The sequence below is a fragment of the Pectinophora gossypiella genome, chromosome 24, assembly GCF_024362695.1.
Source record: "Pectinophora gossypiella chromosome 24, ilPecGoss1.1, whole genome shotgun sequence".
NCBI lineage: Eukaryota > Metazoa > Arthropoda > Insecta > Lepidoptera > Gelechiidae > Pectinophora > Pectinophora gossypiella.
In genome coordinates, this window is record NC_065427.1 from 10,820,487 (window position 1) to 10,835,852 (window position 15,366).

Below are 15,366 nucleotides of genomic sequence, written 5' to 3' on the forward strand. Positions count from 1 at the left end.
TTTAAATATAAGAGAAGTGTCATCCGCGAACAGCACAATGTCAGCTTGGTTCTGTACTACATAAGGTAAATCATTTATGTACACTAAAAAAAGAAACGGACCCAAAATGGATCCTTGAGGAACTCCCATTTGAACATGAGAGCCCGAAGAAGTTGTACTATTGATTTGTACCTTTTGTATCCTACCACCTAGATATGAATTTAACAAACTGAGAGCTCCATTATTTAGTCAGTGAATCCTAGCTCGGGCTTTAAACCACCAAATTCGATATATGAGTTTTAATTCATGTTTGGATCATAGATAATTGATACCATGTGGTTTCTAGGATTTGTGCTCGACTCGCCCCCTATTACATGGGACTTAAACATAGCTGGCGAGGAGTGGCTGTGTATATCATACACCGGTAAGTTGATTTTTGACAGATGTCAGCTGTCAACATCTGTCAAAAGTTATAGAACAGGCTCGCGGCCCGGCCGGCGACAGTAGGGATATATTCTTTTCTAAATATATACTCTATAGTTCTTAAACGTCTATGGAACTAAAATTACGTTTTGTACCATAAATTGTTTAAAATTAAGCCACTAGTCGCGGAGGGCGCACGACTGTTAACTATGAGAACTAGCGACGTCTAAGAAACGGATTTTAAACATTAATTTTAAATCGAAAGTGTCTAGCTTACTTTGACAATACAAAATCGACTCTCATAGCAATCGGCTTTAAACGAGGGTCTCGGGACGCGCGGCGTTGCAAGCCGATTGCTATAACACATCCACACTGTTACAAACGTGTCTCGATTCGAATTTGTACGTAATAAGATCAGAAAGAGAAGAAGATATACAACTCTAGGATATCTAGTATAGGGGTCGTGCGACCCTCCGCGAGCCCACAGACACTTGACAAGCGATACTGAACACCGGACGAAAGTTCGCGCCCCCCTCGTGCCGCCGCAGACAAGCAAACACTATAAACAAAGCTAGTCTAACTTACTTATTGCGCCGCCCGCGCTCCCTATGTAAATATTTTATAGAGAGTGATTTTTTTTATATAGGTATTTTCATTTTTTTTCATCATCTTCATCTATATGTAACACTTTATCGGACGTCAACTTATTATATATACTATTATATTACAATATATGGTCTCTGTAATGTACTGTTAGTTAACCTAAGGGATGTTTTAGACTGCACCTGTGGTGGTTCACTGTCGGTTGTGGGTGCAGCCTAACACACGATCTATGTCTAGATACAGTAAACAGGGCTAAGAGTACTGTATGGTACAATGATTGCTGCGACGACTCCAAGGGCATCGTCGACTAACTTTTACAAAACAGAGAAATGCCGCTTGCAACCTCACCAGCGCGTCGTCACGACGTGAGACCGTAGTCTAAGTAAATCAGTTCACAATGGGTCACTGGCAAAGCCGGCCGGCCGGCCCCCAGTCCGCGACTCGCTACACTGTGGCCAGCCTTGATTATTGCAATGGGAAGTTGGTCCGAAAGCGAAAAGCTGAGGAACGCCGGAAATAAAATATATTGTTAAACGTTAAAAAAAATATTACCCTAGTATTTTAGTAACACAATATTTAAAAACATCTATCGCTAGTTTGACTCGGAATAATATAATACATGTATCATTTTTATACTGTGGTTTGCGTAGATATAATCTGTGGCGCGATGTGTCAAATGTTGAAAGATGACGTCACAGAGTATAAAGCGGAGGAACAGAGCAATGGCGACGTGTCGCCGCAAGCTACCATGCAAGAGGAAAACCGGGGGATGCGGCTAGTTAAACTTGTATTAAAACAAAATGCATTAAATACATTAGTTATGCGGAGGTAGGCGCGGCGAGTGATCATATCGCTTGGTTTACTTAATCGATAAAGAAACAGATAAAACACTACATTCAAATTCATTCAGAAATCGCGACACAAATTGTGGCCAAAAATAATTCCTTTAATTCATAAGACCAATATACAAAACTGTCAAAAAACATTGCAAGAATAAAGCGATCAGTGTTGCCATTTTAGGCATTTAATTTCTACCAAATGTTACCATTATTTACAATTGGCAACCTCGCCGCGCCTCCGCCTCAAGGCACACACCGCGCCTGCACACACCCACACACTATATATATACATAATATGCACTCACACACTTATACCTCTGATAGAATATCATTGGACTATGCACCTGGGAATTTTGATGATACTAATAAATAATTTATAACAACCTTGGTTGCATTAAAAAATATAAAATAATGCATGTAGAAGATCAGTAATTCATAATTTTGATTTGACTATAAATTAATAAATTAACTCTCCTTTTGAATGATTCCTTCTATTTTAAAAAAGTCATAGCCCTGAAGTTCGAGTGAATTCTTCAAAATGGCTGCCCTTTGTGTCTAACTTCAGTCCAGTGACATCCCACAGAGTAAAATAACACAGGGTGCTTACATAACCGAACTTAACCTATCCTCCGCTGGACGAACCGCAGCCGCTCTCAGGTGGAAACAACGCGTAAGTCAAGGACAGACACAATTCTCACAATTTGTCTTTTACATGGCAGTGATCCGTTAACGGTCAAGTCAAATCTTTCAGGTCATCGACCTATAAGTCGTTGACCTGTAATACTACGCTCTCATTGGTCGCGTATCAACCAATGAACGGCTCTCAAAATCACGCGATAGCCGAGCGTTACAAGATTGGTCCACGCATTCTCTTCCCTACCCACAATTTTTACATTCAAATTTTGAATTTCGAATAATTAAAAAAGACGTATGACGTCATAAAGCGATTTTAAAAAAGCTATTTCCGTTTAACGGAAGCTTTTAAATTTTAATTGTCAAAGTCATGGTGTTGCCTACGATTAATATCAATTATTAAGCTACCAAATTAACGTGTTAGCGGCTGCGGCCTCGTCCGCGGCATACGAACACCATTTCAATTCCGTCGGTTCGTACGCCTACGAGTATATCACAGCAGTGCGGTACTTATCTAATGATTCGAGTGTGGCCGCTGTGGCTTGGCTTCCCTCTAATGTACTAGACAGTGTTGCTATTTATTTCATTCCTTCAATTAAGATCTCGAAAAATTGTGTGTATAATTTAAGATGTTTTTAATCTCTGATGTTTTTTTTTAATTTTGTGATGGCAACACTGTAAGGAGCGAAGCGCACGCCACAGCGGCCGGTGTAGCGCGCCCTGTAAACACCCGGTGTGTATGATGTAGTCGGAGGTGGCTGCGACGAAACCACTACCATTAATTTTTTTCTAAATGGTATGAAAATTAAAAAAATAAACGGATTTCATTAATTAATTTCCCGGTATACGAAAAGACGCCATGTTGAATAGTGTGTACGTCAAAACATCCAATAAGAAAATGGCGTCAGATTTTCTAAAATACGGTGTTACTATTTAATTGGAAAAAATACCGTTTAGATAGATTTTTTATGTCGAGAAAGCTAATGGTTTCCCTCGCAACTATCTCCTTCGCACACATTCGTGCCTGCCGTATGTATCTCAGTGTAAACAGACAAAAACACTATAATTAAATAATCAATATTAAGAAAAAAACACATACACCTACTAACTAGATAAGTGGCATTTTACATTCAACGTTTTTTCTCAATTCTTTTATTATGTTGTTATGAGATGACCGCGTCAGGGATTCGCTCCGACATGTTTTTTTAATGATATTTTTTTACTTTTTCTCAAGAGATTAATTTTTCGAATTAATTATCTCGAATGCCTCGAAGTTGCCTAAATGTAAACAGTCCATCGCCCGGACGCCTAATATCATACAAATTAACAAAAAAAAAACTTATTCTGGAATTATAATTCCATTTCAACATCATTCGATTCAACTCATGTCGCCGCGCCAAACTATTTACACGAAAAAAAATTAAAACTTTCAATTTAAGAATGATAATTTAAAAAGTAAAGCTTCAAGCCTAGAGTTAGTTTTTTCTGAAAAAGAATTTTTAAACCTCTTCAAGAGGCGCTGGCCACGTCCACGAGTCACATTCGATCACAATCAAGTGTAAAACTATAGTCGTCTCGCTCTCTCTCGGAGACAATAGCTGGTGCGAGCGAGAAGGCGATATTTTCGCTTCTGATGTGACTCGTCGCCGCGGCGGCGTTTTATAATTTAGATTAAAAGGCCACGAAAGTGTGAATGTTGAAGTGTCCCGCGCGTGGGATCCCAGTCCCACGCCCCGCCAACCGAGACAACCTGTCTTACCGCAAACATTAGTACCGTGACTATATCGCGGTTATCCCGCGCTATCCTATGACATTACCTTATTTATCATACATTTTTATTCTATCATTTGCGTTACAACACAATCTGCGCTATTGTCTTCTAAAGTACAATTAGTTTGAATTTCTTAACCTTATAGTCACACTATGCCCCTTACAGGTAAGAAAATGAAGCGCTAATTTTATCAATACTCCACTTTTCGACTCCGCTAGGTTCAATGCGTGTCGGGCAAAATTTTCATGGATGGCAACCCAGAGACACCTTTAGAAAAACTTGAAATGTCAAGCTAAACGAACATAACCTCAAATTTATTATTTGACAGTTCGTTTTGCGCCCAAATTGAGGCAATATATAGTTTTAAGCGCGCCATCTTTGAGTTGCCGGTGCTATTCTGCCAACATGGTTTAAAAAGCATCTTTAGTGAAAGGATTGTAGGTATAACGATTGCTTATTGGACACGAGTCACGCGAGAATACGCGTGCTAGAACATTGTTAACGGCTTTCTTCGTCAAAAATCTGCTTTTTAAACTACGCGTCACGATAGCGCGGGTAAAACCGTATAGTGTATTACTTAGAAATGAATTTACGTAAAGAAACAATAAAGCTCAAACGTTTTATCACAATACCTTACAGCTATAAGGTCACGCCAACACAGGCGCGGCAGCAACCGGCGGGGGCCAGTCGCACGAACGTTTACGAAGACACACGAAGATTTCCGAAGATGCACGAACGTTTACGAATTTGCACGAACCTTTGCGAAGACGCAATAGATTGGCGACGGATATTACTTATTCACGATATCGTCTGTTCAAGGTGGTATGTTATGAAGGCTTTCGAAGTGTAACGAAATTTTGAAAGCATTCGAGAAAACTTTGTATTGCGTCAGTAAATACACGAACTTTATCGAATATATTCGACGGTTTTCAACCGTGAGAAGTTCGCCAGACGCGCATTGAAAACTGTTATTTATGATATTTTGAATTAAATTCAATCGACCTTCGATATTTCATCGACACAACTCGCCCCCGCCGTGTGCTAGTTTATATGAATACAAAATACTATATACACAAGACGTAGCTGAAACTTAACAAGATCCGAATGTGCCACCGGTACCGACGCGAGCAATTAATAATTTATTAATAATTATTATTAACAATTTATTAATAATTTTAATGCCAATCGTAGCGCTCCCAAAGTTATAACGAAGTTATAACGCTGTTTTTGTATCAACTGTCACTGCGGTTATCACGACGCCATGTTGATTATAACGTTATAACTGTTGTAATTTATGCGTATTTCTCTGTGTAAGAGGTCTTTGAAACTAAGACAAAAATATAATAGAATAATGCTTTTCAATTTGTTCTCTATCTAACATCTATATTCTAATGTGTACGCCTAACTTACATTAACAACGAATTATGTGAATTTATACAATCGAACAACTATTCAAGCACCAAATAGCGAAATTGGAGCTTCAAACTCGGAGTAAAAATGTGTAATAATAGAGTATTTCCTTATCTAGTATCTTCAGCCTCCGTGGTCTAGTGGTTAGAGCGTTAGGCTCACGATCTGGAGGTCCGGGTTCGATTCCCGATGGGGACATTGTCGAAATCACTTTGTGAGACTGTCCTTTGTTTGGTAAGGACTTTTCAGGCTTGAATCACCTGATTGTCCGAAAAAGTAAGATGATTCCGTGCTTCGGAGGGCACGTTAAGCCGTTGGTCCCGGCTATTAGCCGTAAAAACACCTCCACCAACCCGCATTGGAGCAGCGTGGTGGAGTATGCTCCATACCCCCTCCGGTTGTTTGAGGGGAGGCCTGTGCCCAGCTGTGGGACGTATATAGGCTGTTTATGTTATGTATGATTGAAAATAAGTTTTCTTCTTTTCGATCTTTAGGATGAATTTGCAGTTAAACGCCGCGTAAAGGGTTACAGTGTAAAAATATAACCAAAACAATATGTTTCTACACTCAAATAGTATGGGGAACTGTCAAAAAGAACTCTTAACAGTAGCGACACCTGACGGGAGATATAGACAGCTTATATCTTTTATTCGTTTTCAAATTCCGAACTGTCAAAAACTGGCGTGAAATAAATTAAAGGTAATTTTGAGTTATAAAATGACAGTTATTTAAGTTTGAGAGCGTTACGAAGGCGTCCTAGAGGTCGGTACGGGCAGTATTGTTATTATTATGATAGTAATTATTGTATTATTAGTGTCTAGTATAGTTGGTGTTGGCGGTCCGATGTGTGGCGGAGGCCGATGTTCAGTAGAGGGCGCGCCATTCGCATCAAATCCGGTCCGGCGCACTGCCACTGAAGGTATCCTGGAAATTATCATTTTGTATGTCACACCTCTCGCGGGTTCGAATCCAGCACCGAAACCTATCATTTTCGAAATCGTTTTTCGAATTCATGTTTGGATGGTTTTTAGACATCGGGTGCTGCGTGGACAGGCCTGTTTCTGTCAGGGAGCTCATAAAACACTGTTTCTGTGATAAAGTCACATAAACTCTTTATTTTTCATTGTATTATAAATTATGTAATACAAACAGGATTTAAAAACAAAAAGAGAGGAGAACATGAAACAGTAGGACTTCTGTTTCTCTGGCCACGTCTTTCCCTCAGCGTTACAGATTCCGATGTGGTAGTAGTTTTACAGCTAGTTACATAATATGTACTTTAATTTTTGACTGAAAATCGCTGACTATGTTAGCCAGTTTTGAAAAATAATATTTGTTTTTTTTTTGGTACCATAAATCATTATCACGTGTTCAGTGTAACATAACATAAGCTCACGACCATATCCCAATTGGGGTAGTCAGAGGTACACGCAAGATGAACTAAGTACCCACACCTCACCGAACTGATTACCAACGTGATAGGCGGTGAGCCGTATCGCCGTCTATAATAGTCAAGCAACTGTGTTGGTGAAAACTGCAGAAGCTGTTATATTCCGTGATATACTCACTATATCTCTTGAGGGCTGTGAGCTGCCGCCGCGGCCGCCGCCCGCCCCGCCGCCGCCAGACCCGCCCTGCACACACACACACACATGTAGACAATATAGCTACCATCAGCAGACAAGAATACGTATAACGGTAACACTCCACCCCGCACCACTTCGTATTAGGTGGCGACCCCCCCCCCCCCCCCTTCTGGGTCTTACTTTAATCCAAAATGGCTACAAGTGGAACACAAGCAGACTGTCAAGCTGACTGTGTGTATTATTCATAGTAAACTGATGTAGATTATGGTAAGTAAGGTACCCACCTTGTCTATTCGTATTAAAAACAATTATCTTATATACCCATAAGGCCAAACAGCCTATATACGTCCCACTGGGCACAGGTCTCCCCTCAATCAACCGGAGGGGGTACGGAGCATACTCCACCACGCTGCTCCACTGCGGGTTGGTGGAGGTGTTTTTACGGCTAATAGCCGGGACCAACGGCTTAACGTGCCCTCCGAAGCACGGAATCATCTGACTTTTCCGGACAACCAGGTGATTCAAGCCTGAAAAGTCCTTACCAAACAAAGGACAGTCTCAGAAAGTGATTTCGACAATGTCCCCCTCGGGAATCGAACCCGGACCTCCAGATCGTGAGCCTAACGCTCTAACCACTAGACCACGGAGGCTGTTGTTTTTACCTTATCACATCAAAAATATAATTTCAAAATTTCAGGCATAGAATAAGGAATAATACTACGTATAGAACGGCAACTCTCCGCTCCCCACCAGCGGCTGAGCTAGGTAGGTTTACCTCACCTCGTCAATGTGTAGTCTTTGAAAAACGAGATTGTTTTGTATGAAGTTTCTGGGCTGTGGTTTAGGTTTCACTACAGATATTGCCTTCTGGTTCCTTTTCATCATCTCCCTAGCATTATCCCGTTTTTCACAGGGTCCGCTAACCTAACCTGAAGATTTGACAGATCCGGTTTTTTTACAGAAGCGACTGCCTGTCTGACCTTCCAACTCGCGAAGAGAAAACCAGTCCACAATACAGGTTAAGTCACATACCTCCGAAAATGCATTTCTCGGGTATCTGAGTTTGCTTCACCGCTGAGCACGTGATAATTTATGATTCAAACATGAATTAGGCCTGTGCTGGATTCGAACCTGCGACCACAAAGTGTGAGGCAAGCGTTCTACCAACTGGGTAACCACGGCCATGTGGTTGCTTATGCGTTCACTATTTCATGGAGTAAGCGAAAAATCTGGACCCGACTGAACCGGTGTAGGACCAACCATGGAAAGTCAAACCATCACCTATTTAAAGGAGTCGCCATACTGTGAATGTGGTCACCCGGATCAAACCCTATCTCACATAGTGAACGAGTGCCCTCTACACCGGTTCCCAGGTAGCATAGCCGAGCTGCATTGTGTGACGGATGCGGCAGAGACTTAGTTAGGGGAGCTTCAGCTGGATATATGATTTTTTTTTCTTATTCTGTGACCACTTGCAATCGGTCCGAAGACCATAAGCAGGTCTGTTCCTTCATTTCATCAGTCGGGTGAGGAGCATTTGGATTCATCAATCTCAACACTCCTTATTAGAAGCCAATCCTCTTTTGCACAATTGCAGGATCTGGTGTCTTTAAGGATATATGATATATAAGCGCATAAAGTCTGTTTCGGTGAGAAAGGCAGCCCAATGCAGATATGCAAAAGGGCTTGGCTGACTTGGCGACTCAGCAAGGCAAGGTGGATGGCCTAGGGCGACGATAGAGGGCAAATAGTTATCGTCGGCCAGACACATCATCTGACCTCTCCTTCAGTCGTATCGGTTTTCCGTTCCACTGAAGCAAGGAGGGGTAAGACGAGTATGTGCGCCTGCGTTTTGCGCGAACGTCTGCGCACCTTAATATATCCTGCGTACCTGACCGCTTCCGTTTACATCATCGTCATCATCATAATAATAATAATTTCATGGAGTGTACATAAGAGTGTCTACCTGATGATGGTCCGGCGAGGCGCCCTGCGCGCGACACATCTTGTCGCAGTAGTCGGCCAGGATGTCCCGGAAGCGGGTCCAGCACTTCTCCGGGACGGTGATGGCGGTGCGGAAGTTGCTCTTCACCTGCGCGTCATACGACACCTATCATCCATTGTTAGTTGCATCCGTAAAAGTAAGTGTTTTGTACGGAGAGAACTGAGCAAACTATAGAAATAATAATAGGTCATGAGTACCAATATGTATATGTCACCATAAAATTGTAAATAACGTTAGATTATAATTTATCTCGCGAACTGTCGAAAAATTGTGAACCGTAACATACTGCTTACAATTTAACGTATTATTATTCATCAGATCATAATCTATCGAAGTGAAACTGTTAAATCACAATCTTACAATTGTCAAATTGTCAACTGTCCGAAGGCTGTCTCTGATTGGTCAACCTTACAGTAGACCGTTACAGTCGACAACAAACGAATTAAGAAACAAACATGGCGGCGCGAAGCATATGCCGTTCAACCAATCAGCGCGCGAGGTGCGTTTCGTTTCACAATTTGACGGTTTCAGTTCGATAAATTATAATCTACCAAAAAATAATGCGTTAAATTGTATGCAATATGTTACGATTCATAATCTTTCGACAGTTCACAATCTCACGAGATAGATCATAAACTAACGTTATTTACAATTTTACGGTGACATATACACTTTGATACCATGTCACATTAACTTTTTTGACAAGTTAAACCGTAAGTCTCATTAAATGCCAAATATGATAGTGTGACACGGTTCTAATGATACATGATCTTGATGATCTGATGATCTCACGGTACATGATATCGCTCATGACTGTACAGGGATGTGCCGTTCCTGGTACGTTAAAAGACCGTCCAGGGTTCGTTTCCCCGGCTATACACGCTGTGAGAAGCTGCAGTAGTTTAAGGCGGACGAGACGTTCGTTATATAAAAAACGACGATTCAAAGCGTAACTATGTTACCTACTGAATAAAGATACTTTTTAATTTGAACACTTTATTGCACCAAAATAAAAGAAAATAGTCACAAAAGAGACTTAACTAGGTACACGGCAAATAGCGGCCTTATCACTTAAAGCGATTTCTTCCAGACAACCATATGGTTCAAAGATTTCGGGTGCATACTAAGTACAACTTACAAATATGTACATACACAATGATAAATACTTAATATACATTTATAAATACATATAGGTAATACAATTATGTTCCTACTTTGGAAAAAATCCCCGCAGTCAAAAGGCGCAAAAGATATGTTAAAAGAGGTATTTAGCCTTTAGCAGATAGTATCAAATTCAAATTAAAAAAAAAATATCTTTATTCAGTAGGTAACATAGTTACACTTTGAATCGTCAATTTTTACATAACGAACGTCTTATCCGCCTAAAACTACTGCAGCGTCTCACAAAATATAAGAAAGAACAATTTGAAAACCAAAATACAGCCAGTGTCCTTAATTATTGAGTTTTTCCAACGGGAACATTCTCTGGAACGGCACATCAGATAGTGTACAGTCATGAGCAATATAATGTACCCACTTTAGGACTCTGTCGCACTAACATATTTGACATTTAGTGAGACTTACAGTTCAATTTGTCAAAAAAGTTAATGTGACATGGTACCAAAGTGTATACATATATGCTCGTGACCGTACATGTAAAGCAGTAGTTTCCGATTCATGCTGATGTAGTTTTTATTTCAAGTTGCATAACGTATATGCTCTGTTTGAACTACTTTCCTATGCTTCTTTTAACCTTTGCTGTCACTCAAGATCCCGACGACCCTATTACTCTAGCCATAGAGGCAGCCAATCAGCTCGCGACACCAAACACTTCAGGACCCCGATACCGACCCCGCCGGCGTGGTCGACGATTTCCCTCATTCAGCGCTTATCGCTATCGACCCACTAGGGTCGATTAATTCTTTCAAATATTTTTCCTCTCAGACGACGCCCTGAGCCGAGGTTCGCGCCCAACTGGGCACCCTCAGGCCTGTTGTCTTAAACGTTGTACCGGGTGAGAGCCTTCAGCGCTCCCCATTTGTCCGGCCAAGTAGTTAATGCCATCTGCGGCAAATCTACAATAGGTCACGTCAAAAAAAAAAGCTGTCACTCAGAATCGTTATATGCTACCTATGATGATGCGACCTTTTTTTCCTGAACTGGGTCCTGAACTGTTTGGTGGCGCGAGCTGATTGGCTGCCTCTATGGCTAAAGTTATCGGGTCGTCGGGATCGTATATTACGTCCTTCGATAGAGCGACCGCTCGGCGGTTCGACGAGGCGGTCGGACTCCCGTTATCTCGCTCTAGTAACTGACGGTTCGAGTGACAGAAAAGGATAGAAGCATAGGAACGAACACAGCAGCGGAGCGGAGATCTGCAACCAATCACAACGCGCGAAACAGTCTCGCTCGCCGTGATTGGTCTATTCCATGCTTGACTTCTGTAGCGAAGTGTTGAGTCTTCACGGTCATGTATCAATTTAGTTGAAACTGGGATCACTTACTTTTACTGGTTCAAGGGTACACCGACTAACTACACAGTCGCCTTTTGAAAGCTTACGGATTGCAACGCCTTAACTATTTTTTTTTCTAAAGCCTATGTCCCATTGCTGGGCAAAAGCCTTTCTCTCTTCGCCCTAGATACACCGGTATTATAAATTATAGCCGACTTCAAAAAAGAAGGTTATGATAAGTTAAATGAGCCTTTAGCGGTTCCGCAATAACCTTGACACCACGGTTGATCAGGTTGGTACTCCACCACACAACCCACACCATAGAAGAAGGGCATTGCAGGCTGATCACCTAATCATCCGAAAAGTAAGACGATCTGTACTTCGGAGGGCATGTTAAGCCGTTGGTCGCGGCTATTAGCCCAAACACCTCCACTAACCCTCAGTGGAGCATCGTGGTGGAGTATGTTCCATACTCCCACGGGTTGAATGAGGGGAGGCCTGTGCCCAGCACTGTTTACTATGATAATAAAGAATTTTAAGTAACACCAGTACCTCAGGGCGGGCATAAAAGTCGAGGAAGACCGCGTAAAAGATGGTGTGACGACCTCAACGCTTATCGGAAGGATTGGTCGGAGATCGCGCAAAGTCGAGAGGAGGGGAAATATCAAGGGGAGGCCTTTGCCCAGCTGTGGGATCGAATAGGCTAAATAAGGTAAGATTAAGTAACATCACAACCATCTATCGTATGGAATCGACTTGTGGGGACTCGCGGCTGACAGGGACCGTCCGTTTATTTTGCAAAAGAAAGCGGTTCGGATGATGTCCCGCGTGCCCCCGGATGAGCCAGCTCGACAGCTATTCATAGATCTGGGCATAATGACCGTCCCGTCACTGTTTGTATTTGTGGTGGCCAAATATGTGCGGAGAAATATGTCGGAGTTTATTGTCGCGCCTCGGCAGTCTGACAGGAGAGGATGTCAACTTGTAACCCCAATACATAGGCTGGAACGCACTGCTCACTCATTGCGTGTTATGGGGCCGCGCATCTACAATAAGTTACCGAAGGATCTGAAGGATGTACCTACTGATGCAAGTTTCATTGGTAAATTAAAAATGCTACTCACACGAAAAGCTTACTATAGCGTTAAGGAGTTCATTGATGAATGAATAGTGAAGTGTTCTGATCTAGTTCTTATTAAATATTAACTACTTATTGTTACACAAAATATCTTGAATTAAGTATATAATTTAAATTGTTTTTTTTTATAAAATAATGATGTTCAACTAAACTTAATGTTAATAATGTATTATAGACAAATAATGACAATGTATGATAAATACAAATAAATATATGAATATGAACATTCGAATTCTTAGTAAACGACACTGCAATCCGCAAGAAAAAAAGACACGACCACATGCATATTGTTATCATAATATCACATGGCTACATCGCACACGACATCCAACACTGGAACAACTCAGAAAATGGTTGTTTTAGTCTACAGCTGTTGATACCAAGTCTTAAGATCGATATGATGAACCTTAACGGAGGACCTCCGTGGTCCAGTGGTTTGAGCGTTGTGATCACGATCCGGAGGTCCCGGGTTCAAATCCCGGTGGGAACACATCTTCAATCACTTTGTGATCCCTAGTTTGGTTATGGCTGATCACCTGATTGTCCAAAAGTAAGATGATCCGTGCTTCGGAAAGCACGTTAAGCCATTGGTTGGTTGGTTGTACTGACATCAGTAAGTAGTAACCGGAACCGAAGCACGGATCATCTTACTTTTTGGACAACCAGGAGATCAGCCTGTAATGTCCTAACCAAACTAGGGATCACAAAGTGATTTTTCGTGATGTGTCCTCACCGGGATTCGAACCCGGGACCTCCGATCGTGAGCCCAACGCTCAACCACTGGACCACGGATGTCGTTACTACACCAACCACTATGGGAGCGCGTCAGTCGTGGTTATACGTTTATGTGCGACGCAAATTCATACGAAGACGCCTCCAAAAGTGCGGCTGGTTTGAATGGGTTTTCATTTCCACCAGAGCGGAGAGGAGAGGAGACGTGAATCGACCAATCACAGCGAACGAAGGCTTTAGGCCTCAAACTGGATGACAGCGGCAGCGGCGCGGCGGCGGTGCGGGGAGCGGCGCGTTCAAATGCTAACATTTATATTGAAGTGTTCTCGATGGCAGCGGCGCGGGGGCGGGGTACGAGCGGTGCGCTCTAGTCGAGCGGTGTCTCTGCGTTTGAAACTCGCCTATTTGTTTCCTTTGTTCATTACATGATGGATGTTTATAAAAATAACACCTCTTTCTACAATCCCATTATAAAGATGTGTCGTGACTATGATGTTTAAGCGTTGTAATGCTGATCTTGATCTTTTCAACAATAATATTGCGAAGTTTAAACGATTATTGTGGTCTCACTTGCTTCTTTAGCTATCTTACTTAGTTTTGTTTTGCCTTGGTAATGTTTTTAGTGTATTAATAAGTATTAAATATGTATTGTTTATCCTTAGTTTCTGTCCTTTCTACTATTTTGTCATGCTGTGTACACTACAATCGAAAATGCGTTGTCGCCGTTTCGACATCGCGTTCATTAGAGACACAACTCTATATCGCCGCAACAACGCCGCGCCGCTGCCGCTGTCATCCAGTTTGAGCCCTCAGAACACTTAGAGCGTCATTTGTCTCTGCTGTGATTGGCCGATTCCGCACGACTCCGTTCGGGCTCCGCTTGCCTCCGCTCCTCTCCGCTTTGGTTCAAACTACTGGAATGCCACAATTAGGCTACGTCCGAACTGACAGGTGACTAGTTTAGCGGCGAGTCTAGTGAATAGGGTAGTCAAATCAGGTACTTTTTTCTAAACGAAAAAACACGAAATGACTATGGAATTTTCATGAAAAAGCACACTGTGACGTCATAGAAACGTGACAAAATGTCCACTCCAATCTCATCAGTCATCCCGTGATCATGGCACTTGCAACAGTGTCGAAATATCGGGAGTCTCGTATCCCTGCTTTAAACGCGGTAAGAACCCGTTATTATGTGTTTTAATTATGAATCTTTATATGGTCAGTCCTGCAACACTTGTTGATGGAATGTGCCAAGTGTTTGGATCATTGGGGCTGTGTAAATACAACTTAGGAATTTTTCAGTCCATTTTATCAACACCAGTTTCAGACGCCGCGAGACTAGTTTTCGACATGGTCATTGCATCTCGGCAATGATTGTCTCTCTGTTTTCCTATTACTATTTTTTGTTTGGTAATTAAGTTTACAATGGGATTGACATATCCAATAGGATAAAAATCCCAAAGCTAAATACAGATATTAAAAAAAATATCTATGGTCAGTCCGACGCTAGACTCTACCCGCTACGCCAGCCGCCTGCCACTGCGCACGTCACCTTGCACACAATCCGTAATAACTCCAGAGTATTTACTTGTGCTACCTCAGACACTTTCATGTAGATGCCGCGGTTGTTCTGTCCGATGTCGAAGTAGAAGTTCTTGTTGTCGACGCGCAGGTGGCGCCCCTCCGGCAGCTCGCCCTTGAAACTACACACAAAACAGTTAATCAACAATAATAGCATGGACTAACAGGGGCCTGTTTAATAAAACTTACAATTGTAAATTACAATGACAATTT

At 41.9% G+C, this 15,366-nt stretch overlaps 1 protein-coding gene across 4 annotated transcripts in view; it reads right to left on the minus strand.

Moving 5' to 3' along the window:
• Positions 1–1,331: 1,331 nt before the first annotated feature.
• Positions 1,332–15,366, minus strand: part of LOC126377758 (transcriptional activator protein Pur-beta-B) — a 51,239-nt gene continuing 37,204 nt past the window's right edge. For 2 of the 4 annotated variants that reach the window (XM_050025585.1, XM_050025584.1), the window contains exons 6-9: positions 15,170–15,275; positions 9,211–9,336; positions 7,227–7,292; positions 1,332–6,582 (exon numbers count right to left, since the gene is read on the minus strand). In XM_050025585.1, coding sequence (XP_049881542.1) covers positions 6,547–6,582; positions 7,227–7,292; positions 9,211–9,336; positions 15,170–15,275 — 334 coding nt within the window. In that variant the 3' untranslated portion in view covers positions 1,332–6,546. Of the gene's footprint in view, positions 6,583–7,226; positions 7,293–9,210; positions 9,337–15,160; positions 15,276–15,366 lie in introns of all 4 variants that reach the window. The other 2 variants (XM_050025582.1, XM_050025581.1) reach the window with 1 other exon arrangement.